The following is a 27,577-nucleotide window of genomic DNA, read 5'->3' as shown; positions in this document are numbered from 1 at the left end:
TCAGGGGTCAGGGGTATGGCAGTATTTATGCAGGGGTCCTATACCCCCCCCCCCCCCCCCAAACACTACTGCTGCTTTCTCTTTGGCTGTGACTAAGTACACAATTACAGTCTAATGCAATGAAGTCAGATTTGCATATGATTTGCATCTGAATTGAATGTGAAGTGTGCAGAAAATCTATTTGGGTGCTGCACACTGAGCTGGTGGTCATTTCAGATGCAGCCTTAGTGGTATGCGCTGGCGTTCTCCTCGCTAATGCGATGAAGTGTTTTCGCAGTCACTGTATAACACTGATATGTCGCTCTTTTTGTGCGTATAAATGTCTTTCTTTGTTTTTAGATTTGGTTGATATTTTCTTTGTTCTACCTTCGTGGGGAGAGGCGACAATCTTATCATAAATCTCTCGGAGTCTCTCGCTGTGCCTTCGTCGGTTGGCTCCGCCTTCTTGTTCGCTGCGCTCCACCGCAGACAAAACTTCCTGGAACCAAAGTTCCACTTCCTCTGTGGTTTGGTCCTTTCCAGGTTAAACAAACAGAGAAATAGAAAACGAAATAAGAACACGAGTACTATGTTGAATACATCATGAAAGCAAACAAAAGATGCAAATGTGTGAGGCGTTTCTCCATGCTGCCAACCGTGCTTATGTCTTAAATGAAAAAATGAATGCAGCATTTTAAGAGGCATTGTGAGGTCATGTAATAGACCGTACTACATTGTTCAGTATACTACGTTACAGGGACCCCGACCAGAGGAAGAAAATGAAAATCTAAACTTACTTGGAGCTTCCTACAACCCCCTGTAGCCCGCGAGGTTCCTCTGCGTCCTCTAGGTCCCCTACGTGGTCTCTCTGGTGGCTCTGTTAGGTGCATGACTTTGGCCAAAGTCGCGCACCTACTGGAGCCGCCAGCGGGACCACGGAGAAGACCCAGAGGACATGCTGACAATTTCAGCGCCATCGCTGTGTAGCTAATCTGGGCGCCCACAAATTAGCTAAACGAAAAGGTAATTGGGCCACCGGCAATAGCCGGTGCCTGAATTACGTGTATCTCCTGAGTTGCTATAACATTGAGGGGGAATGGTAGTTGCACTCAGGAGTTTCTGCAGGAGCAGTTCCTTGCATCTAAACTGTCCACAACCAGGGCAGGATTTCTGGAAAGGCCACACAGCCCGGGCCTTGGGCGGCTGCAGTAGAAGGAGGCACCCAGACATGAAATATGGGTTGCTACCTAGGAAAGTGGATGCCACAATGGAAAAGGAAGCTGATTTCCTAGTAGCTGCATTTGAAACAGTGGGGCAACAGTACATGTATGTTACACATGGAAGAGGGGGCTGCACATGGCATGGGAGGGGGGGGCTGCTGCACTTGGAAGGGGAGCCCATACACTTGGCTCAGGGGGCTGAAATGTATAAATCCGGCCTTGTTCACGATGGGAATGAATGTACCTGCAGTAGGAAGCCTCTGGATGGTCTGGAGGCTTCCAAGATTCCTCTTGAGCTCACCACTGCTGCCTGGGACCCGCTTCATCTACAAGGCCGCGCTCCCATCCATGTACAAGCATTTCTGTAGATTGACGCCACTCATGCACGGATGGAACAGTTGTGCACGAGCGGCATGGTTCTGATGGGCATGTATAGTCCACAGTGGACATGCGCAGTATGGAAAAGCTCGGACAGGAGCATGGCAACAAGTGCATATTGAAGAAGCCCTTGTTGGCTATGCTTAGACCCAGGCAGGAACGGTGTGCTCAAGAGGACCGGGGAAACCTCCTGACTATCTAGGGCCTTCCTTCTATTGAGGTAGGTATTTTAAAAAAACGCTTAAACAACCCGAAAATGCTCTAGGTATGAACAAGCCCGAAGTGTCTCCTATATATGTATGTGTGTATATATATATATATATATATATATATATATATATATATATATATATATATATATATATATATGCTTATATGCATACCCACGGCATCTGCTCAGGGTGCCTTTAACACGGATCCGAACTCTCCTACAGCACACAAAAGATTTACAAAATTCCACATAGAGTTGCTGAACAAATTCACTGCTCTGCGTTCTGTGTTTGTTTAACCAGATCACAGTGTCTGAGTTCTGTGAATAGACTGCAGGAGAGCTCCGCCTAGGGAGCTCTCCCCATACAGTAAACACTGAGGCTTAACCCTATCAGTGCTCCCTGCAAAGTCAAACCAAGTTAAAACGTCAGGTTTTTTTTTTATTCTTTCCATAAATTGTAATGAAATTTTTTTTTCCCATAAAGGCTGTCATGCTGTGGCTAAATTTTTAGAGTGGAGAGGAAGTTTTGTGCTTAGCTCCACCTTAAAGTGGATCCGAGATGAACTTTTACTCATTGCATACTTGTGTTCCTTTCCTATAGTTTATAGGGCATTCCTCAAGCCAAATACTGTTTTGTCCTTGTTTTAATATTCTAATTCCCTATAAATTAAACAAGCCACGCCCACAGGTTTTCAGAGAGCCAAGGCACTTTCAGACAGTAGCAAGGGCTCATGGAAGCTCAGTCTGGGCAGGAGGAGGGGGGGGAGGAGGAGAGGGGATTAGGGTTTTTTACTCAAGATGCTGATAAGCCTGCCTCTGTGTAATGTTTACAAACAACATGGCTGCTGTCATTGTATCACAGGAAGAAATGATCATATTCTATTAAAGCAGTTTGCAGCTAGATTTGCTGTGTAAACTATCTAAACTTTAGATAAGATATACAGACAAGTTACTTGTTCTAGTTAGTTTTTCATCTCAGATCCGCTTTAACCCCTCTAGACCAGGGGTCTCAAACTCGCGGCCCGCGGGCCATTTGCAGCCCTCGATACAATATTTTGTGGCCCGCGCCGGCAAAAGCTTCCTTATAGTTCGCTTCAGTGCTCCCAAGTAATCCGCCGCATCCCCGCCGCTAAACAAGGGCTGCAGAGCCCCCAAATCGCTTGGGGGGCAATCCGCCGGCATTTCCTGGAAGGGGCAGAGCTTTCAGTTTCAGCTCTGCCCCTCCTGACGTCAATCGCGGCGCATCGCCGCCTCTGCCCGCCCGTCTCACTCTTCCTTCACAGAGAGGGGCGGGGAGAGACGGCGATGCGCCGCGATTGACGTCAGGAGGGTCAGAGCTGAAGCTGAAAGCTCTGCCCCTTCCAGGAAATGCCGGCGGATTGCCCCCCTCAGGCGATTTGAGGGCTCTGCAGCCCTCGTTTTGCGGCGGGGACACGGCGGATTACTTGTAATGGGAGCACTGAAGTGAACTATAAGGTAAAATTCGGCAAAATAGGCTGCTGATTGACTTTTCGTGAAATCCCTTATGCGGCCCAGCCTCATCCTGACTTTGCCTCCTGCAGCCCCCAGGTAAATTGAGTTTGAGACCCCTGCTCTAGACTGTCTTATGGAGAATTGTAGACTTGTTGCAGTTGGAGTGATGGCAGACTTTGCACCTACCTCCAGCGCCCTCTGCAGCAGGGCTATGTGGCAGTCCTTTCCCAGGGAGGCCTGTATGCAGTTGGCGATAACATAGTTCATGCAGGAGACTGGAGTGTGAGACATCTGAGCCGCTTGTGTCTCCCGGAGGAGAGTGTTACACACAGCCTCAGATACCAGGCCGGGGTCCAGGAACAGCAGCACCCTGCACAGAGCACAGCAACAACTCATCAGCAACGCAACCGAGCACAACTTCACAAACAGCAAGCAAAAAACACAACAGTGCATGGAAGGGGAATCGAGGGGATCTCCTCGGCTGGAATTACGGATGTTGAATGCAAAAGCCTCTCAGCGCCAGAGATGGTCAATGAGATGCTTATTTTCCTTGCTTGCATGCAAATTTAATGCAAATGACATGCTCCTTGGAATGGGCCAGGCAAAGTCTTCAGTAAGTATGTCTGATTTGCTAGATTCCAGACTGTGCATCACTTGTATTAAACCTGCGGGCAAGGGAGACTTCATAGATTTGTATCTCGCCAGGTTGGCATCTACTTGCGCTCCAGGGTGCGGCTCACGGAGTTGCACTGGCTTCATTCGGACTGTACTGCACAGGCGCATAACTACTTCCCCTGCACAGTACAGTCCGGGTGACGTCAGCGCAACTACGTGAGACGCATATTGGAGCGCAAATAGGCCTCTTGTACCGGAGAGGACCTCGGGCCACCTGCGGGGAACAGAGTTGAGGCGAGGGCACCGGACGGCTGCAAGGGGCTGCAGGAAGCACCAGGTAAGTAGATTTTTTTATTTTTAGTGTGGATGTGTCTTTTAAAGAAGATTGACATACACATAAGAAAAATGACAAATGTCATTATGCTATTAGATAAAAAGGTTCCTAAACAGGACATATGTACAATAAGAGACTTTATAGAATCTTGTGACTTTGTGGTTTCAAGTTCTGGCGGGGTTGCTGGGAAATGCAGGGGCATTTTTTTAATTGTTGGTAAAGGAGTTACTTTTTGGGGGGTTAAACACGGAGGGGATTTCTTGCACATGGAGGGTGGGGTAGCATTGGGGGGCTTATGTTGGGAGAGATTGGCTGGTCATAAAGAAGAATCGGAGCGGAATCATCCATAAGCCAAATTAGGCAGTTGCCCAGGGCCTGCAGAGAGGCTAGGGTGCCTGGTTGAGGCCGACTCCCACCAAATCTTACCAAAAAAGCCAGATGGCCATGAAGGGTGGGCCCAAAATTGTTACTGCACTTAGGGCCCCATTTCACCTCAAACAACATCTCGGGGAGGAATAGTACCTATGTCTTCCATACTCTACAATGCTATAATATAATAATGAGGATCACTCACTTGTCCTGCTGCTGAAGGACGTCCCTTTTGAGATTTTGTTCAGATACAATCATTTTCTGGTAAGAAAACCCTGAATAAGAAAAAACCCAAACTATAAAATCATAGCTGTACACACAGTATTACTGATACCTAAACAAACAGCAGCACACAGGAAGGCCAGGCGAGGTCTATGGGGGCTGTCATTAAAGGCATGATTCTAAGAAAATACTAACTGCCTGGATGTCATAGCGATGCTCTGCCCAGAATGCTTATTGGATGTTCAGATGCAATGAGTAAACCTTGACTGGGGTTCTGACTCTGTATTCCCTATGTATGCATCTATGTCGGCTCGGGATCTATATTCTTTCTCTCTTCTTCTATCAAACCTTTGATACTTCATATGTCACACCTTAACCATTTAACGACCAACGTCAGCCGATAGGCGGACGCAGGTCGCAGTGGTGTTTCCATGGAAACTTTCCATGTCAGTACACGGAGGGTGTCTCCGTGAACAGCCTGCGAGCCTCCGATCGTGGCTCGCAGGCTAAATGTAAACATGCGGGGACGCAATCCCCGCTGTGTACATCATATGGAGTCTGGTCGCCCTGGCTGCTTGCTGATCTGTGCTGTGGGCTGGAGAGCCCACGCTGCACAGATCAGCGCAAACAAGGCCGGTCCTTAAGTGGTTAACCTCCTGTAACGCTCGGTGAAGCACAGAGAGGTCTGATTACCGGTGAACTGCAGTATCACGGGAAATACAGACGTATATCAGATTATATGTGATCTGCAGTATCACCGATAATCCAATATACTAGCTAACCTCTGGTCACCTGAGTAGAGTGTAGTGATTGGTGCAACAGTAATACAGATGATAAGCCTCAGTGCAGCAAGGAGAACTGCACAGATTCCTTCCACAGGTCTGAGCTCTCCAAGACGGGAGGAGTCAGACTGACGGTGGGAAGGAAAGTCCGAAAGTGACACTCAGGCGCAAGTGTCACTAACGGGACAGGGAACCGCCTCCAATCGTGAGGTCGGTTCTCGAGGTCGGGCAAGCCAAGTCGTAAACACACAGACAGATAAGGTACAAGATCAGCAGACAAAAGGCAGAGTCAAAGTACAGGCAGGGTTCGGCAACGGGGTATCAGATATATCGGGGTACAAAATCAGGAGGCAGAAACAGAGTCTAGGAGCGAGCCGGGGTTCGGCAACGGAGTATCAGAAATAACGAGGTACAAGATCAGAGTTCAGAAGAGTAGTCAAGGCAGGCAAGAAGTCATAACAGATAATCACAATCAAACTAGTACTTTAAGCTATCAACGGAATCTAGCTTAGTGTAGGATTACAGCTCCAGCTGGTCCCGGCACACTAACGGATCTGACTAACGGATCTGGGTGCTCCCACGTATGTGAACGCAACGCCAGACAAGGAACAAATGAACAGCCAGCAATATATATACCTATGTGCCTTTCGGCACCTCCCTAAGTGCTGGACCAATAGGGAGAGGTGCTGGAGTCAGCTGACCAGCCTGGTCAGCTGACTCCCCTCAGGGAGTCATAAATATGTCTTGAGTGCGCGCGCGTCACTCTAACTCCTGAGGGACTACGAGTCCCAGCCAGCACAGCCCCGCTCTGCGGAGTCTCCGCAGCGGGGACCTGCGTGCTAACCGCCGCGTCCAACGCGGCGGTTTCACCACGCTCCATACGCTGACGCACGGAGGTAGCCGCCTCATGATGTGAGGAGGCGGCTGCCTCTCCGTGCGAACGCCTGCTGTGCGCGGAAGGAGCCGCCTGCCGCTGGCTCATGGCGGCGGCTCCTTTGCGCTTCCTCACAGTACCCCCCCCCCCCGAGGAGTGGACTCCGGACAGCTCCTACCAGGTTTCTCTGGATGTGCAGCATGAAATTCTCTCACTAACTTGTCCGCATGCATGCGGTTCCCCGGTACCCATTGCCTCTCTTCAATGCCGTAACCTTTCCAATGTACGAGATACTGCACCGAGTTCTGTACAGTACGTGAATCTATGATCTTTTCCACCTCATACTCGGGTTGGGCATCGACTAAGACAGGAGGAGGAGGCGTGGGACCCACCTGAACTGCGGGTTTGAGAAGTGATACGTGAAAAGACCTTACTCCGCGCATGCTGGTGGGGAGATCAACGGTGTGTATGACATTGTTGATCTTCCTAGTAACTGGGAATGGACCCACGAACCTGGGACCAAGTTTGTCAGAGGGTTGTTTCAGGGTCAGGTGACGGGTTAATACCCAAACCAAATCTCCTGGTTGGAATTTCCACTCTAACGAGCGTCTCTTGTCAGCCTGGCTTTTCTGACTCTGAAACGCCCTCACAAGGTTGTCCTTTATGGTTCTCCACATGACCCTAAATGTCCTCTGCCAGGCCTCCAAGGCTGGGAACGGACTGGACGCAACCGGCAACGGGGAAAACTTAGGTAACTTCCCGGTCACTATCTGGAACGGACAGAACCCCGAGGAAGAACTCTTTAAGTTATTGTGCGCAAATTCTGCGTAAGGTAAGAATTTAACCCAATCATTCTGCGCTTCAGCCACGTAACATCGTAAGAATTGCTCTAAAGACTGGTTGACCCTCTCAGTTTGGCCATTAGTCTGTGGGTGGTAACCCGACGAAAATGACAGTCCCATGCCCATTTGGTGACAGAATGCCCTCCAAAATTTTGAGACAAACTGGACTCCCCGATCGGAAACTATGTCCTCCGGAATGCCATGCAACCGGAAAATATGAGTGATGAACAGGTCGGCCAATTCCTGGGCCGAGGGGAGTCCTTTCAAGGGCACGAAATGGGCCATTTTACTAAAGCGGTCGACAACCACCCAGATGACCGACATGCCCTCCGACCTCGGAAGCTCCCCTACAAAATCCATGGACAAGTGGGTCCACGGCTCACTCGGGGTGGGCAAAGGCTGTAGGGTACCAACAGACGCCAGCCGGGAGGGCTTGCTTTTTGCGCACACCGCACATTCCCTGACAAACTCCTTGCAGTCGGCTGCCAGAGAGGGCCACCACGCACACCTTGCCACGAGATCTTGCGTCCTAGACGCCCCAGGATGTCCTGCATTCTTGTGTGAGTGAACAAACTCCAAGATCTGGAGCCGAAAGGGCAGCGGGATAAACAAAACCCCCTCAGGTTTCCCATCTGGGACATCCTGCTGGAAAGGACCCAAAATTTCCTTCCAGTTCTCCCAAGTCTCGGTAGCGGCTAGCACCAACTTCCGTGGAACAATGGTCTCAGGAACAGAGGGCTGTGCGGTCTCTGGTTCAAAACACCTAGAGAGTGCATCTGCCTTGGTATTCTTACTACCAGGAGTGTACGTAATCAAGAATGTGAACCTCGAAAAAAATAACGACCATCGAGCCTGTCGGGGGCTTAATCTTTTAGCCCCCTCGATGTACTCGAGATTCTTGTGGTCGGTATAAACCATGATCGTGTGCTCCGCTCCTTCCAGCCAATGACGCCACTCTTCGAAGGCTAATTTGATGGCAAGGAGCTCCCTATTGCCTATATCATAGTTTTTCTCTGCCGGAGAGAACCTCCGGGAGAAATAGGCACACGGGTGTAACCTCCCCTGAAGACCTGAACGTTGAGACAGCACAGCCCCCACTCCAACTTCTGAGGCCTCCACTATAAATGGAAAAGAAGTGTTCACATGCCTTAATATGGGTGCCGAACAGAACAATCTCTTTAGAGTGGTGAATGCCTGTACGGCCTCGGGAGACCAGTGAGTGGTGTCTGCCCCCTTTTTTGTAAGACTGGTGAGGGGTGCAACTACTGTAGAGTACCCCTTAATAAACCTTCTATAGTAGTTTGCAAACCCCAAGAAGCGTTGTAAGGACTTTAACCCCACCGGCTGCGGCCACTCCAAGACCGCGGAGACCTTAGCAGGGTCCATAGACAGGCCCGAGGTAGAGATTATATATCCCAGGAAAGCTACCGACGTGACCTCGAAAATGCATTTTTCCAACTTAGCATATAATAAATTCTGCCTCAGCTTGTTCAATACCCATCTGACATGAGCTCTGTGATCAGAAAGATTGTTAGAAAATATAAGAATGTCGTCAAGGTAAACCAAAACGAACTTCCCCAACACCTCTCTAAAGACCTCATTAATAAGTTCCTGAAAAACGGCCGGGGCATTACATAACCCAAAGGGCATCACCAGGTACTCGTAATGCCCGTCCGGAGTATTGAAGGCCGTTTTCCATTCGTCCCCTTTTCTGATCCGCACAAGATTGTATGCCCCCCTTAAATCCAGTTTCGAGAATATCCTAGCCTCCGTGACCTGTGTGAAAAGGTCATCTATTAAGGGCAACGGGTAGCGATTCTTCACTGTGATCTTATTAAGCCCCCGGTAGTCGATACATGGCCGTAAGCCCCCATCTTTTTTCTTAACAAAAAAGAACCCTGCCCCGGCGGGTGACCGAGATGGCCGAATGAAGCCCTTGGCTAGGTTCTCACGAATATATTCTCCCATGGCCACTTTCTCGGGTCCCGACAAATTATACAGATGGCCCCGGGGAGGTACACAACCTGAACGGAGATCGATGGGACAGTCGAATGGCCGATGTGGGGGCAGTTTGTCAGCTGCCTTGGGACAAAATACGTCGGCATATTCAGAGTACTGATCTGGCACACCTCCCACCTGAACCTTGGTTTGCCCCAATGTCAATTTTCCCAAACACTGTTGGAAACAATGCGGTGACCAGGAGGTTAACTGCCCCGTGGCCCAGTCTATTTGCGGCGAATGGGTTTGCAACCACGGCATGCCTAGGATAATGGTGGAGGTGGACATGTGTAACACAAAAAAACGTAATAGTTCCCCATGCAGTACCCCTATGGTGACTTTCACCTCTGGAGTCTGTGACAGCGGGCGCTCCCGTTGCAGCGGGGAATCGTCCACTGCCGTGACCTGAATGGGGGGATTTACTGGAATGAGGGGAATACCCAACTCCTGAGCAAATGCAAGATTCATAAAATTAGCCGCTGAGCCGGAATCAATAAATGCTTCAGTGGCTACTGACTTATTCTCCCATGTAATCGTACAGGGGAGAAGCAGTTTTTTCTCCTTAAGGGGTGAAAATTGTGTGCCTAGGGTGTCACCCCCCACTACTCCTAGGCAGACCCGTTTCCCGACCTGTTAGGACAGTTTCGCACCCTATGCCCTGCCTCTGCACAGTATAGGCACAGTTGTTCCGTCATTCTCCTCCTCCGCTCCACCTGGGTCAGGCGTTCTGTAACGCTCGGTGAAGCACAGAGAGGTCTGATTACCGGTGAACTGCAGTATCACGGGAAATACAGACGTATATCAGATTATATGTGATCTGCAGTATCACCGATAATCCAATATACTAGCTAACCTCTGGTCACCTGAGTAGAGTGTAGTGATTGGTGCAACAGTAATACAGAGGATAAGCCTCAGTGCAGCAAGGAGAACTGCACAGATTCCTTCCACAGGTCTGAGCTCTCCAAGACGGGAGGAGTCAGACTGACGGTGGGAAGGAAAGTCCGAAAGTGACACTCAGGCGCAAGTGTCACTAACGGGACAGGGAACCGCCTCCAATCGTGAGGTCGGTTCTCGAGGTCGGGCAAGCCAAGTCGTACACACACGGACAGACAAGGTACAAGATCAGCAGACAAAAGGCAGAGTCAAAGTACAGGCAGGGTTCGGCAACGGGGTATCAGATATATCGGGGTACAAAATCAGGAGGCAGAAACAGAGTCTAGGAGCGAGCCGGGGTTCGGCAACGGAGTATCAGAAATAACGAGGTACAAGATCAGAGTTCAGAAGAGTAGTCAAGGCAGGCAAGAAGTCATAACAGATAATCACAATCAAAGTAGTACTTTAAGCTATCAACGGAATCTAGCTTAGTGTAGGATTACAGCTCCAGCTGGTCCCGGCACACTAACGGATCTGACTAACGGATCTGGGTGCTCCCACGTATGTGAACGCAACGCCAGACAAGGAACAAATGAACAGCCAGCAATATATATACCTATGTGCCTTTCGGCACCTCCCTAAGTGCTGGACCAATAGGGAGAGGTGCTGGAGTCAGCTGACCAGCCTGGTCAGCTGACTCCCCTCAGGGAGTCATAAATATGTCTTGAGTGCGCGCGCGCGCGTCACTCTAACTCCTGAGGGACTACGAGTCCCAGCCAGCACAGCCCCGCTCTGCGGAGTCTCCGCAGCGGGGACCTGCGTGCTAACCGCCGCGTCCAACGCGGCAGTTTCACCACGCTCCATACGCTGACGCACGGAGGTAGCCGCCTCATGATGTGAGGAGGCGGCTGCCTCTCCGTGCGAACGCCTGCTGTGCGCGGAAGGAGCCGCCTGCCGCTGGCTCATGGCGGCGGCTCCTTTGCGCTTCCTCACACCTCCTTGCCGGTTATCCCAAGCTCAGCTCAGGGTAACCTGCGCAGGAGGATTTCTCAGGCCCCACTGGGCCGATTTGCATAATTTTTTTTTATTGCACGCAGCTAGCGGGAATTGGAACGTCAAGGGGGTTAAAGAGACAGTGAAGCGAATTTTTTTTTTTTTTATAGAATGAATTGGTTGTCTAGTACGAATAATTGCTAGAACATTAGTAGCAAAGAAAATATTCTCATATTTTTATTTTCAGTTATATAGTGTTTTTTTTTTAAACATTACATCAGTCTCTAATATTTGCAGTTTATGCACTGCTCAGCATTCTAAATGATTTTACAGAGCAGGCCGGTGAACTTTTGACCTTTCCTCTGTAGGAAATAAACAATACAGTGATTGACACTTGAGATAATAAGCTTCAGTAGACAGATCTCTCTGCGACTTTTCAAAAGTCGTGGAGCTCAGTGGCTCTTTTGCATAGATAACTGGAGTTTCTTAACTCTTCCTGTACTGGAAACAATATTAAACTTCTGTCTCTGCTCCTAATGTTTTATTTAAAAAAAACAAAAGTTTGCTTTCCTAAAACAGAAAGAATTTGCGATAATTCAGGTTGGAGTGAGCTCGAGATGTCTCCCAGAGCAACACTGCTGAATATATGCAAATTAACCATTGTACCCTTAGAAGCTAAACACACCTCCAGAACCGCTGGAATGCAATGATGTGTCAGCTTGTTAATAAGTACAGAGCCATAATAATCCAATAATCCATGGCTCTGTACATATTAACAAGCTGACACATCATTGCATTCCAGCGGTTCTGGAGGTGTGTTTAGCTTCTAAGGGTACAATGGTTAATTTGCATATATTCAGCAGTGGTGCATTGTGGGAGACATCTCGGAGCTCACTCCAACCTGAATTATCGCAAATTCTTTCTGTTTTAGGAAAGCAAACTTTTGTTTTTCTTAACATCTTAGTAAGGGGGCTTTTAGGACCATTGTAGTCCCTTACACACTCCAATGAGTTCTGGGTCACCATGAGCTTGCTGGTTAGTCTGTGCCTAATGTTTTATTTCTTAGCTGTACTACACATACAAATCATTATATCATAATTTTTTTCTCTTCAGTGTCTTTAAACCTTGAATAACCATTTAACAATGAATTATTGGTCATTTGATGAATGGTTGTGTAACTTGATTATATTTCACTAATGGGACATGACACGTACACCTAACTGGAATGTACTGTTCTATTGTTAATGTATGCTATCTCATGGTATGGCTACACTGTGGTCACCTGCAACTTAGGCGGCTGCTGGGGTGGGTTACTTTTAGGCAATCAAACATTTTGTACTCGTATAGCGCTTCTCTCCTGTTGGACTCAAAGCGCCCAAGAGCTGCAGCCACTGGGACACTCTCAAGAGGCCACCCTGCAGTGTTAGGGAGTCTTGCCTTGAACTCCTTACTGAATAGGTACTGACCCTAGCCAGGATTCCAACCGTGGTTTCCCTTGTCAAAGGCAGTGCCCTTAAAGAGGAGCTGTCAGCTATAAAATCTCAGATAAAAAACCATACATAAGTAGATAAATACTTGCTCTACTTACATAACATACAGTGGGATGCGAAAGTTTGGGCAACCTTGGGAATCATCATGATTTTCCTGTATAAATTGTTCGTTGTTACGATAACAAATGTCAGTTAAACATAGCATATAGGAGACCCACACAGTGATATTTGAGAAGTGTAATGAAGTTTATTGGATTTACAGAAAGTGTGCAATAATTGTTTAAATAAAATTAGGCAGGTGCATAAATTTGGGCACTGTTGTCATTTTATTGATTCCAAAACCTTTAGAACTAATTATTGGAACTCAAATTGGCTTGGAAAGCTCAGTGACCCCTGACCTACATGCACAGGTGAATCCAAGAGTATTTAAGGGGGTCAGTTGTAAGTTTCTCTCCTCTTTTAATTTTCTCTGAAGAGTAGCAACATGGGGGTCTCAAAACAACTCTCAAATGACTTGAAGACAAAGACTGTTCACCATCATGGTTTAGATGAAGGATACAGAAAGCTGTCTCAGAGATTTCAGCTGTCTGTTTCCACAGTTAGTAACATATTGAGAAAATGGAAGACCAAAGTTCAAGTTAAGGCTCAAAGTGGCAGACCAAGAAAAATCTTCGATAGACAGAAGCGACGAATGGTGAGAACAGTCAGTCAACCCACAGACCAGCACCAAAGAACTACAACATCATCTTGCTGCAGATGGAGTCACTGTGCATCGTTCAACCATTCAGCGCACTTCACACAAGGAGATGCTGTATGCGAGAGTGATGCAGAGGAAGCCTTTTCTCTGCCCACAGCACAAACAGAGCCATCTGAGGTATGCTAAAGCTCATTTGGACAAGCCAGCTTCATTTTTGAATAAGGTGCTGTGGACTGATGAAACTAAAATTGAGTTATTTGGGCATAATAAGGGGCGTTATGCATGGAGGAAAAAGAACAGAGCATTCCAAGAAAAACACCTGCTACCTACAGTAAAATATGGTGGTGGTTCCATCATGCTGTGGGGCTGTGTGGCCAGTGCAGGGATTGGGAATCTTGTCAAACTTGAGGGACGCATGGATTCCAATCAGTATCAGCAGATTCGGGAGACCAATGACCAGGAATCCGTGACAAAACTGAAGCTGCGCTGGAGCTGGCTCTTTCAACAAGACAACAACCCTAAACACTGCTCAAAATCCACTAAGGCATTCATGCAGAGGAACAAGTACAACGTTCTGGAAAGGCCATCTCTGTCCCCAGACCTGAATATAATTGAAAATCTGTGGTGTGAGTTAGAGAGCTGTCCATGCTCGGAAGCCATAAAACCTGAATGAGCTAGAGATGTTTTGTAAAGAGGCATGGTCCAAAATACCTTCAACCAGAATCCAGACTCTCATTGGAACCTACAGGAAACGTTTAGAGGCTGTAATTTCAGCAAAGGGAGGATCTACTAAATATTGATTTCATTTCTTTTTTGTGGTGCCCAAATTTACGCACCTGCCTAATTTTGTTTAAACAATTATTGCACACTATCTGTAAATCCAATAAACTTAATTTCACTTCTCAAATATCACTGTGTGTGTCTCCTATATGATGTATTTAACTGACTTTTTTATCATAACAACCAACGATTTATACAGGAAAATGACGATTAACAAGGTTGCCAAAACGTTTGCATCCTACTATATGTATTGCACTGTCCACGTTTTGATTTTAGTGATTTTTCTACAGTAAAAAAAGAAAATCCTTCTTAGCATTTCCCATTTTAGCTGTGGCTATTTTGAAGCCAATCCTGATGTAATTTCCTCCTTTACACTCCTCTGCCTGATTTGCCTGCCCTTCACTATAGAACGTGCATTGTCCCAGCATGAGAAATATTGGCCAATCAGAGAGGAACAGAGGTGTGAGAGGGAAAAACGGGAGGAAAAAGGACAACCCAGCATGCCCTGGAACTTCTTTTCTGTACCAAATTTTGTGTGTACCAAATAAGAGTCAGGTAAACTGGGGAATGATCATTTACCAGCAAGAAAAGTAATAGTGATTTTAACTTTTGGATTGCCTGGTTAGCATCCTTATTACTTGTTTACCAGATAAAAATTAAGAATTGATTTTATGCCCAACAGTTACACTGTAACCAGTACACTATCCAGCCACTGGATCAATGGGAGATGCAGGTAAACGTTAGTTAATTGGAGGGGGTAGGATAGTGTTAAGGTGGGGTACACACCATAAATTTTTCATGTCCGATCGATGGGAAATTTCCTGTCGTTCCATAATTTTCAGCATGTCAGATTTGCTTCCTATTAAGAAAGGGATTGTTTTTTACATCTGCTCCACACACAATCGATCCCTTTCTCGATTGGAAGCAGATCGGACATGCTTGAAATTATTGAACGACAGGAAATTTCCCATCTGACTACCCAACGGAAAAATTGCATGGTGTGTACCAGGCTTTAGGCCACAGGTGTGGAACTCCAGGCCGGAAGGGCCAGATCCATGCCAGTGTTTAGGATGGACTGAGAAAGAGAGGAATGTGTTCTACCGGATGGACCTCACCTATCCTGATTCAGACCCATCAAATAATTTGAGCTGTACCAAAAATGTGTGAGGACCTCGGCCCTCGTAGGACCGGTTTGACATACCTGCTTTAGGCAATAGGAGGGGTAGGTTAGTGGCAGTAGCAGCAGTATTCCGAAAGATCGCACACCAACGTCCAGCAGAGGTGGTGGGTGCAGGACCAAGTTGCCAAAGTCCATACAAGAATCCAAAAAGGGGCCGCACACCTCTTTAACAGGACTGTAAAACCAACTATCGTTTCGGGGCCAACAGGGTCCCCTTGTGCCTTGACAAAGGGGACTCTGCCCTGTGTGATCACAAAACGATCATCGATTTTATGATCGATTGTGTGTATATGGTGACGGAGCAATAAAAAGTTCTTGTTAAGTGGTGTGCGGTCCTTCTTTGGATACTTAGAAGGCAATAGAAGGGGGTAGGTAAAAGTACTGTATATAACCTAAGATGAAAAAAGAAGTGTGCACAGAAAATGCAATATTTGGACCTTATCAGAATTTCTAGAAATGTTGGAACCTCCCCTCCAAAAAAAAACATCAGCAGTATTTTTTGGCAAACAAATACTGAATTGCCGTTTGATCCCTTTATAAATGGGCCAATTCCACTGTGCAGAGGAGCCATACAAGGGAGCTGTAGGATATTCTGCTTTTTCCAATCCCCTGCAGGTTGGGGCCAGTACACAGGGTCCACCCCCCCCCCCCCCATTCCATGCCTCTATCCTTATATGACCCCTCAAATGGCTGCATTTCTGCTCCCAAGAGTATTGTGTTACACCTCCTCCACCCAGGCAAAAAACTGACCTCATTTCACACAAAATTACCTTCCTTCCTGCTTATTAAATAATGCAGTAGAAACAAACTTCATGAAAATTCCCAAAGGCTGGACGACATGGCAATATTTTTTATCTGAAACATTCCACAAAATATCTGAGCAGATGTATGAGAGTTTTAGTCTCCATAGTGTGAAAAATAGTAGTGTGAAACATGGCTCCTACATGGACAGATAGCCTCAGTAGTGTGAAACATGGCTCCTACATGGACAGATAGCTTCAGTAGTGTGAAATATGGCTCCTACGTGGACAGATAGCCTCAGTAGTGTGGTATATTGCCCCTACGTGGACAGATAGCCTCAGTAGTGTGGAGTATGGCCCCTACGTGGACAGATAGCCTCAGTAGTGTGGCATATTGCCCCTACGTGGACAGATAGCCTCAGTAGTGTGGAGTATGGCCCCTACGTGGACAGATGGCCTCAGTAGTGTGAAACATGGCTCCTACGTAGACAAATGGCCTCAGTAGTGTGAAATATGGCTCCTACGTGGACAGATAGCCTCAGTAGTGTGAAACATGGCTCCTACATGGACAGATGGCCTCAGTAGTGAGGAGTATGGCTCCTACGTGGACAGATAGCCTCAGTAGTGTGGAATATGGCTCATACGTAGACAGATAGCCTCAGTAGTGTGAAACATGGCTCATACGTGGACAGATAGCTGGACAGATAGCCTCAGTATTGTGAAACATGGCTCCTACATGGACAGATGGCCTCAGTAGTGTGCAATAGGGCTCCTACATGGACAGATGGCCTCAGTAGTGTGAAATAGGGCTCCTACATGGACAGATGCCCTCAGTACTGTGAAATAGGGCTCCTACATGGACAGATGGCCTCAGTAGTGTGAAATAGGGCTCCTACATGGACAGATGCCCTCAGTACTGTGAAATAGGGCTCCTACATGGACAGATAGCCTCAGTAGTGTGAAACATGGCTCCTACATGGACAGATGGCCTCAGTAGTGTGAAATATGGCTCCTACGTAGACAGCCTCAGTAGTGAGGAGTATGGCTCCTACGTGGACAGATAGCCTCAGTAGTGTGAAACATGGCTCATACGTGGACAGATAGCCTCAGTAGTGTGAAACATGGCTCCTACATGGACAGATGGCCTCAGTAGTGTGAAACATGGCTCCTACGTGGACAGATGGCCTCAGTAGTGTGAAATAGGGCTCCTACGTAAACAGATGGCCTCAGTAGTGTGAAATAGGGCTCCTACATGGACAGATGGCCTCAGTAGTGTGAAATAGGGCTTCTACATGGACAGATGCCCTCAGTACTGTGAAATAGGACTCCTACATGGACAGATAGCCTCAGTAGTGTGAAACATGGCCCTACATGGACAGATGGCCTCAGTAGTGTGAAATAGGGCTCCTACATGGACAGATGGCCTCAGTAGTGTGAAACATGGCTCCTACGTGGACAGATGGCCTCAGTAGTGTGAAACATGGCTCCTACGTGGACAGATGGCCTCAGTAGTGTGAAATAGGGCTCCTACATGGACAGATAGCCTCAGTAGTGTGAAACATGGCTCCTACGTGGACAGATGGCCTCAGTAGTGTGAAATATGGCTCATACGTGGACAGATGGTCTCAGTAGTGTGAAACATGGCTGCTACGTGGACAGATGGCCTCAGTAGTGTGAAACATGGCTCCTACGTTTACAGATACCCTCAGTAGTGTGAAATATGGCTCATACGTGGACAGATAGCCTCAGTAGTGTGAAATAGAGCTCTTACATGAACAGATAGCCTCAGTAGTGTAAAAGAGGGCTCCTACATGGACAGATAGCCTCCGTACTGGGACACATGTCTCCTACATGGACAGATAGCTTCAGTAGTGTGAAATCGAGCTCTTACGTGGACAGATAGCCTCAGTAGTGTAAAAGAGGGCTCCTACATGGACAGATAGCCTCCGTACTGGGAAACATGTCTCCTACATGGACAGATAGCTTCAGTAGTGTGAAATCGAGCTCTTACGTGGACAGATAGCCTCAGTAGTGTGAAACAGGGCTCCTACATGGACAGATAGCCTCAGTAGTGTGAAATAGGGCTCCTACGTGGACAGATACCCTCAGTAGTGTGAAACATGGCTCCTACGTGGACAGCCTCAGTAGTGTGAAACATGGCTCCTACATGGACAGATAGCCTCAGTAGTGTGAAATAGGGCTCCTACGTGGACAGATAGCCTCAGTAGTGTGAAATGGGGCTCTTACGTGGACAGATAGCCTCAGTAGTGTGAAACATGACTCCTACATGGACAGCCTCAGTAGTTTGAAATAGGGCTCCTACGTGGACAGATAGCCTCAGTACTGTGAAACATGGCACGGGCGCCTGCACATAGGGGCACCCTGATCAGCCAGAGACCAGTGAGTGTGGGCGCTAAGACCTTGTGGGCACCGTACTAATATGCGAAAGTGACATCACTTCCGCATATGCAGTGCAGTGTCCACGGGGGGTACCGTGCGCCCGCTCTCACTGGTCGCCGGCTGATTCTGAGGTCTGACGCTGGCTGCTGGGACGACTAACGATGAGTGGGGTCCCTGTCACTAAAAATAGGGGGACACCTATCACTACTTAAACTGGGGGGGGGGGGCTGCACTTTTACCCCCAGTGTTCAGCGCGGCACGCTACGCAGACTGCACAACTTTCCCCTCCATTTATCAACACGGTGTGCGCAGCGCATGGCTTGCCACCCGTTTTTTTCATATCACATTTCTCCTAAATCTGGCAACAGGATTGGCAAGCTAAATAAGTAATTTCTTATTGGATATTCTTTTTTTTCAGTTAATATGGAGTTTCATCCTTGTGTTTCCTATACCTGGCACTCTCTGCTCGGTCTTTATCCTCTGGGCGTAATCCAGTCCAATAGTGCAGTACGGTTTGGGCAGAGTCAGGATTTTCTTACAGAAGACATAAACCCGTTCATACAGCTCATCTGAGATATATGCCGCCTGGAGAAACAGGAAAGAGGAAACTTACAAAACATACGTACGTACATCAGCCTGTGCAGTAGGGGGGAGTACCTTAGTGATGGTGTACATCAGCGTGTGCAGTAGGGTGGAGTACCTTAGTAATGGCTAGTGTTGGGTGAACACCTGGATGTTCGGGTTTGGGTCCGTTCTGCCGAACATGGGCCAGAACCCCGAACTCAACGAAAGTCAATGGGACCCCCGAACATGCCGCTTTTGGGGGCCCTATGGGGTCGCAGGCATAAGGGGGGAGCATGCCCCGATCGCGGGGGGGGGGGGGGGGGGGGGGCGGAAATTTCCCCCACCCCCTCCGCTAGCGCTCCCCCCTCTGCCCGCTTTCCCATAAAAAAAGTTTGCGGAAAGTTAATAGTACCTGGTGGCTGGCTGGCTAGCTGGCAGTGGTGAGATGAGTGAGGAGGAGTCCGACTAGGAGACGCGTTGAGGCCGGGCGGTTCAGCGGTAGTACCCTTGTGGTACTTCCGCCCTTTCTCTGACCTCACGTCCTCTACGTGATGACGCATACGAGGGTACGCGTGACGCGTTCCCTCGTATGCGTCATCACGTAGAGGACGTGAGGTCAGAGAAAGGGCGGAAGTACCACAAGGGTACTACCGCTGAACCGCCCGCTGCCCGGCCTCAACGCGTCTCCTAGTCACTGCCAGCCAGCCAGCCAGCCACCGGGTACTATTAACTTTTCGCAAACATTTTTTATGGGAAAGCGGGCAGAGGGGGGAGCGCTAGCGGAGGGAGTGGGGGAAATTTCCGACACCCCCCCCCCCGCGATCGGGGCATGCTCCGTATTCGTATTCGGGGGAACAGGGCCCTGTTCGGGCGAACAGGGGCCCTGTTCGGGGGGCATTAGTAGTTCGGGCGAACCCGAACTAAAAGGCCGAACACCATCAGGTATTCGGTCGAACTCGAACAGCACCCGAACAGGGTGATGTTCTGCAGAACCCGAACAGTGGCAAACACTGTTTGCCCAACACTAGTAATGGCATACATCAGCCTGTGCAGTAAGGGGAGTACCTTAGTGATGGTGTACATCAGCCGGTGCAGTAAGGGGAGTACCTTAGTAATTGTGTACATCAGCGTGTGCAGTACGGCGGAGTACCTTAGTAATGGCGTAAATCAGAGTGTGCAGTAGGGGGCGTACCTTAGTGATGGTGTACATTAGTGTGTGCAGTAGGGGGGAGTACCTTAGTATGGCATACATCAGTGTGTGCAGTAGGGGGGAGTACCTTAGTAATGGCATACATCAGTGTGTGCAGTAGGGGGGAGTACCTTAGTAATGGCATACATCCACGTGTGCAGTAGGGGGAGTACCTTATTAATGGCGTACATAAGTGTGTGCAGTAGGAGGGGGGAGTATCTCAGTGATGGCGTACATCAGTGTGTGCAGTTTCTTAGTGTACATCAGTGTGTGCAGTAGGGGGGAGTACCTTAGTAATGGCGTACATCAGCGTGTGCAGTAGGGGGGAGTACCTTAGTGATGGTGTACATCAGTGTGTGCAGTAGGGGGGAGTACTTTAATAATGGCATACATCAGTGTGTGCAGTAAGGGGGAGTACCTTAGTAATGGTGTACATCAGCCTGTGCAGTAGGGGGGAGTACCTTTGTAATGGCGTACATCAGCCTGTGCAGTAGGGGGAAGTACCTTAGTGATGGCCTACATCAGTGTGTGCAGTAGGGGGAAGTACCTTAGTAATGGCATACATCAGTGTGTGCAGTAAGGGGAGTACCTCAATAATGGCATACATCAGCGTGTGCAGTAGGGGGGAGTACCTTAGTAATGGCATACATCAGCGTGTGCAGTAGGGGGAGTACCTTAGTAATTGCCTACATCAGTGTGCAGTAGGGGGGAGTACCTTAGTAATGGCATACATCAGCGTGTGCAGTAGGGGGGAGTACCTTAGTAATGGCGTACATCTGTGTGTGCAGTAGGGGTTAGTAGCTTAGTAATGGCATACATCAGCATGTGCAGTAGGGGGGAGTACCTTAGTAATGGCGTACATCAGTGTGTGCAGTAGGGGAGAGTACCTTAGTAGTGGTGTACATCAGCGTGTGCAGTAGGGGGGAGTACCTTAGTAGTGGTGTACATCAGCGTGTGCAGTAGGGGGAGTACCTTAGTAATGGCGTACATCATTGTGTGCAGTAGGGGGGAGTACCTTAGTAATGGCGTACATCAGCGTGTGCAGTAGGGGGAGTACCTTAGTGATGGCGTACATCAGTGTGTGCAGTAGGGGGGAGTACCTTAGTAATGGCGTACATCAGCGTGTGCAGTAGGGGGGAGTACCTTAGTAATGGCCTACATCAGCATGTGCAGTAGGGGGGAGTACCTTAGTAATGGCATACATTAGCGTGTGCAGTAGGGGGGAGTACCTTAGTAATGGCATACATCAGTGTGTGCAGTAGGGGTTAGTAGCTTAGTCATGGCATACATCAGTGTGTGCAGTAGGGGTTAGTAGCTTAGTAATGGTGTACATCAGCGTGTGCAGTAGGGGGAGTACCTTAGTGATGGCGTACATCAGTGTGTGCAGTAGGGGGGAGAACCTTAGTGATGGTGTACATCAGCGTGTGCAGTAGGGGGGAGTAGCTTAGTGATGGCATACATCTGTGTGTGCAGTAAGGTTAGCACCTTAGTGAATGCATACCTCAGCGTTTGCAGTAGGGGGGAGTATGTTAGTAATGGGGTACATCAGTGTGTGCAGTAGGGGGGAGTACCTTAGTAATGGCGTACATCAGCGTGTGCAGTAGGGGGGAGTACCTTAGTGATGGCATACATCAGTGTGTGCAGTAGGGGGAAGTACCTTATTAATGGCGTACATCAGTGTGTGCAGTAGGGGAGTACCTTAGTGATGGCGTACATCAGCATGTGCAGTGGGGGTAGTACTTTAGTGATGGTGTACGTCGGCATGTGCAGTAGGGGGGAGTACCTTAGTGATGGCGTACATCAGCGTGTGCAGTAGGGGGGAGTACCTTAGTGATGGCGTACATCAGTGTGTGTAGTAGGAGAAGTACCTTAGTGATGGCGTACATCAGTGTGTGCAGTGTGTGTGTGGGGGGAGTACCTTAGTGATGGCGTACATCAGCGTGTGCAGTAGGGGGAGTACCTTAGTGATGGCGTACATCATCGTGTGCAGTAGGAGGAGTACCTTAGTGATGGCGTACATCAGCATGTGCAGTGGGGGGGGGGGAGTACTTTAGTGATGGTGTATGTCGGCGTGTGCAGTAGGGGGGGGGGTACCTTAGTGATGGCGTACATCAGTGTGTGCAGTAGGGGGGAGTACTGTATATTCTCGTGTATAAGCCTAATTTTTCACCATAAAACATGTGCTGAAAAGTTGCCCCCTCGGCTTGTATGCAAGTCAGTGGAGCAAAACAGATGGTGGAGCAGGTTGTGTTACTGGCAGAGGAGCATAAGGATTGTGCATTAGTGATCCTGCTCTTACCAGCTTGCACCTTGCTGTGTCCCCACCCCCATCCCCTGCAACATGGTGTGCAGAGTGTGCTGCTCAAGACAACCTGTGTCCTCTGGCTTGTGGAGCGGAGCGTGCAAGCAACGTGTCAGCAGTGCAATGATCGGGGATTCTTTCTGTTTGGCAATCGCTGTGTCTCATATCTATGATGCCATCTAGTGGCTTCTTGAGACACAGCTGATCCTGGGGCACATGTGGCTATGGGGAGGGGGGCTGATTTGTACTGGGGGAACATCTGGCTACTGTGGAGGGGCTATATTTGGGAGGGGGCTTATATGTGAGTCAATCACTTTTTTCCCCTTATTTCTCAAGGAAAAGTGGGTACCTCGTCTAATACACGGGTCGGCTTATATGCAAGTGTATACAGTAACTTAGAAATGGTGTACGTCTGCGTGTGCAGTAAGTGTGTGTGGGGGGGAGGAGAGTACCTTAGTGATGGCGTACATCAGTGTGTGCAGTAGGTGGGAGGGGGGGGCGTACATCAGTGTGTACAGTAGGGGGAGTGCCTTAGTGATGGCGTACATCAGTGTGTTTAGTAGGAGGAGTACCTTAGTGATGGCGTACATCAGTGTGTGCAGTGGGGGGGGGAGTACCTTAGTGATGGTGTACATCAGTGTGTGCAGTGTGTGTGGGGGGAGGGGGGAGTACCTTAGTGATGGCTTACATCAGTGTGTGCAGTGGGTGGGGGAGTACCTTAGTGATGGTGTACATCAGTGTGTGGGGGGGGGGGAGGGGGGAGTACCTTAGTGATGGCTTACATCAGTGTGTGCAGTAGGGGGGAGTACCTTAGTGATGGCTTACATCAGTGTGTGCAGTAGGGGGGAGTACCTTAGTGATGGCGTACAGCAGCGTATGCAGTAGGGGGGAGTACCTTAGTAATGGCGTACATCAGCGTGTGCAGTAAGGGGATTATATAGTGCAGGTTGTCGCTCAGCTCCGCCTACAGAGAGAAAGAGAGCGGTCAGTGAATGCTGTAGATTACCGCTGGACAAATGGCATCATGCAATCCCTAACTTATTCTGTTTCACACATGTGGACTAATCCTATGTGAATAGCAAACTGTTTGTGGGGTTCCTCCTCCAGTATCCACAAAAATGAAAGGACCTCTATCGTGAAAAGTTTTAAAATCTAAAATGTATATAAAATATAGTTTCTTCCGGAGTAAAATGCGCTGGGAATTACGCTTTTCCTATGTTTCTGTCACTTACAGCAGGTAGTAAAAAGCTGACAGATTCCAACCAGCCTACCTAGCCTTGTGAAGGATAGGAAGAACAGAGCGTTTTTTAATGGTGAAATAATCAATGTATTAACTACTTGTTATTTCCGATCATATATTATCTTATTGCTCGAACAATTCTTCGCTAAAAATTGGGCTGTTAGTGGCCACCTTTAGTGACTGCAACATAGGAAAAAGGTAATTAACAGTGCATTTTACTCTGGGGAAAAAAATGTACATTTTGTGGGCTTATTCACAGTGTGACCTTGCCTTGTAATGTGATGTTAAAGTCACAATGCAACGTTACAATCCAACGCAAAAAAAAGGTGGTATCGCACATAATGCTGTGTTACTGTTGCATACAGTAGGTACAGTAAAGCATACAGACAATGAAAAGTATGCTTTCCTGTACCTGGTAACTTGTGCGTTTAGAGGTAACGCACTGCAGCAGTATTACCATAAAACTGACTTTCTGCTCTCTCTCTCTCTTTCTCTTTCTGCTGTCTGTCTCTCTCTGTCTTCCTACTGTCTCACTCACTCACTCACTACCATAGCCCTAGTCTAATGTCTCACCATTACTAAGTTCATGTAAATTTGGCTACACCTGTGACCACACCCACATTGTGGTTCATGGCCATGCCCATTTTCATAGCGTACCGCATGACTCCCCCCCCTCATTTTTACCTTTTTCCTGGGTAGTCTCAGAGCAGACCCCCTAAATTTAGCAGTCCACCATGGCAGAAAAGGGGTATTCCGCTGAAGAGGCAGCCGATATTCTGGCCCAGTGGGGTGAGTGCGATTGGGAAACCTCATCCGACGAATCATCTGGGTCAGAATACGAACCGGTGAACAGCAGTGGCTCTCTGACCGATAGCAGTGACAAGGTTGAGGTCCCGGCTAGAGCCAGGCGTACCACACCCCATGTCACTGGACCGCAGGATCAGACTCAAGGGCAGCAGAGTGGTGTTAGCGCTGATCCGAGTTTTCTTGGTGAGGCATGCACCAGCAGTGCAGCATCTCTTGGACCAGTACTACCGAAGACCCTGGTGAAGTGGCGAGCACCAGCATGGTAGTAGAAACTGGTTCGGTGGCACGTGCATTAAGACCCGAGTCGCAGCCACCAGCAAAACGGGCCCGTACTACCCATAGTCTCCCAGAGGTGCTGGCAAATCCCAATTGGCAATCCCCTGGTTCCGCCGCACCCGTACTGCCCCCTTTCACCGCCCAGTCTGGAGTCCAGGTGGAGACAGATAATCTAGGATCGGCGCTAGACTTTATTTCATCTGTTCTGCACCGTGGATCTCTATGACTTAATTGTGGCTGAGACCAACAACCTGCTCAGTACAGCCCGGAGGACATCCGATGACGTCAGCGCGCCCGCGTGAGGCGCACTTTGGAGCGCAGAAGAGCCTGACCTGGCAGCCGGCCTGGCCAGGTCGGGTGCGCCACCGGAGAAGACCGGGAGCCTCCAGAGTGGCGCCGAGGGCACGTCCTGCCTGCCACGGGCTGGAGGAAGCCCCAGGTAAGTGGATATGTATTTTTTTTTTTTTTATGCAGGACTGCGGATCTTCCCTTTAAGTAAAGGATTTCCATGGCAGAGCAGGGGTTAAGTAAAGGATTTCCATGGCAGAGCAGGGTTAAGTGGTAAATTTCGATGGCAGAGCAGGGGTTAAGTGGTAGATTTCCATGGCAGAGCGGGGTTTAAGTGGTAGATTTCCATGGCAGAGCAGGGGTTAAGTGGGATCTGGAATGTCTGGCGTTTGGGCGTCTGCATTTCCCCCCTTCCTGTTTGTCAGCGGCCATCGAGGAGGACCTGACCTATTTCTGAGAATCTGAGCTCAGCGCGGGCATCTCCCTGGCATCGTCCCCGGGCCCTCCGGAAGGGTCCTCAATTCACAAGCTCCGCTAAATCCCCCCTTCCTCCCTCTGCCAGAGGACACTGAGCAGCTGAACCTGGGGGGGGGGGGGGGGGGGGCTGCACTGCAACCCGGGACACACGCGATCTCCAGACGCTCTTTTGTCAATCAGATCAGTGAAATATCTGAAAGAAAGTTAAATAAATAAAGTGAAGCTCCTTCCACGTCTTTCAGATCATGGACAGCACAGTGTTGTAGTGGTCAGCGTTCTCGCCTTGCATCGCTGGGTCCCTGGTCTGAATCCCAGCTGGAGCACTACCTGCACAGAGTTTGTATGTTCTCCGTGTCTGCGTGGGTTTCCTCCGGGTACTCCGGTTTCCTCTCACATCCCAAAGTCATACAGATAAGTTAATTGGCTTCCCCCTAAATTAGCCCTAGACTAGGATACATGCACTACACAATACATACATAGACATAGGACTATGGTAGGGACTTGTGAGTCCCTCTGAGGGACAGTTAAGTGGTAAGGCTATATACTCTGTACAGTGCTGCGTAATATGTCACATATAGAAATACCGAATAATAATAATAAATCAATGCTGCCGAGAGTCTGTATAGATGATAAACATGGTGTGGATAGTGCTGAAAATGTCAGCTGTTCCTCTGACTTCCATCGCTCGATCGGATTGGACGTAACGTTCGCTCTTCTTCATAGAACTTGCCACAGTCTTCTTTTACACTGCTAATCGCAATTCTGATTTCCAATTCCGACTCGCGATTTTAAGGGCCCTTTTTTCATTAGCGTGGAAATCGTCCCGAATCCGCAGAGTTTCCCCGAATGCAAATTGCGCAGGAAAACTCTGCCATAGGGGATAATGCTGCCGCCGTCTGAATCGTTTGCCATAGCGATTCGGCTGACGATTCAGTTTTCGTGCGAGTGGCAGCGAATCCCATAGTTGTGTACAGCACGGCTTCCTGGATTCAGCTGTGTACTCGCAGACTAGGAAGTGCGGCTGCGCGTCTTGTAGGACGGGGCTAGTGGAAACGGGGCCTCACTAGATTCTAGCAACACAAAAAGAAAAATGCAGAAAAAAGCAGCAAAAATCAGAGTCGCATGCAGTGTAATAGAGTCCACAAACACAGATGTAGTATCAGTGGAAATGATCTTCTCTTCTGGATTTGTGCCCCGCAGCGGGGATATGACCTGCAGCTCTCTGAAATGTCAAAACTGTACTTGTTTTTAGCACTGGAATGAATGTCTGCCCTGTTTAGCATAGAGTGAACATGAGGCACAAATTCTTGTAGATCTTGTAGTACAAAAATATCCAAAATCTTTATTGACACAATTACAAAATTCTTAAAAAGGAGGTCTCTGCAGGATGCTCCTCATTACATGGAAAATCACAGGAAATTCAATAATTTGTAAAAAAAGGCTGCAGAGACCTCCTTTTTAAGAATTTTGTGTCAATAAAGATTTTGGATATTTTTGTACTACAAGATCTACAAGAATTTGTGCCTCATGTTCATACTATAGTCCTTTCTACAAATATGACAAGTTATTTTGAAGTGAAGTGGACCACATCAAAAAGGACTTAAAAGGTTTTTTAGTCTTTTTCCTGGATATACACAAAAAAAGAAATCATCCCAATTATAATATTACTAGCATAGAGTGAAACCAGAACGTCCCATCTTCGTAGGCAGGAGCCCTTGGTACTAATTTTTGACACCCAGACTAACCCAGGGATTAATAGCGGGCTATGAGACTGCCAATAAACAGACCCTTCTAGGAACACTGTGGAATGGTTGTGTTTGTTCCTCACAAGAGAAACGAAGTAAGCAGCAGAAATATTGTTTGCGATTGACTCCTACAATTGATATGGAGTACAGATCTGAACAGAAGGGATTGCTTGTATTCCTAAAGGACACCTGAACTGAGAGGTATATGGAGGATGCTATATTTACTTCCTTTTAAACAA

The 27,577-nt window shown here is 48.3% G+C and overlaps 1 protein-coding gene across 5 annotated transcripts in view; it reads right to left on the bottom strand.

The window, feature by feature from the left end:
- PIK3R6 (phosphoinositide-3-kinase regulatory subunit 6) overlaps window positions 1-27,577 on the bottom strand; it is a 147,223-nt gene that overhangs the window by 39,052 nt on the left and 80,594 nt on the right. For 3 of the 5 annotated variants that reach the window (XM_068263266.1, XM_068263268.1, XM_068263267.1), the window contains exons 5-9: window positions 23,401-23,469; window positions 18,903-19,035; window positions 4,785-4,854; window positions 3,448-3,631; window positions 367-514 (exon numbers count right to left, since the gene is read on the bottom strand). In XM_068263266.1, the coding sequence (XP_068119367.1) occupies window positions 367-514; window positions 3,448-3,631; window positions 4,785-4,854; window positions 18,903-19,035; window positions 23,401-23,469 (604 nt within the window). Of the gene's footprint in view, window positions 1-366; window positions 515-3,447; window positions 3,632-4,784; window positions 4,855-18,902; window positions 19,036-20,492; window positions 20,519-23,400; window positions 23,470-27,577 lie in introns of those variants that run through there. The other 2 variants (XM_068263269.1, XM_068263270.1) reach the window with 2 other exon arrangements.

Source organism: Hyperolius riggenbachi, chromosome 12, assembly GCF_040937935.1.
Source record: "Hyperolius riggenbachi isolate aHypRig1 chromosome 12, aHypRig1.pri, whole genome shotgun sequence".
NCBI lineage: Eukaryota > Metazoa > Chordata > Amphibia > Anura > Hyperoliidae > Hyperolius > Hyperolius riggenbachi.
The sequence above is the reverse complement of the archived record's forward strand: the minus strand, read 5'-3'. Positions and strand labels throughout refer to the sequence as shown.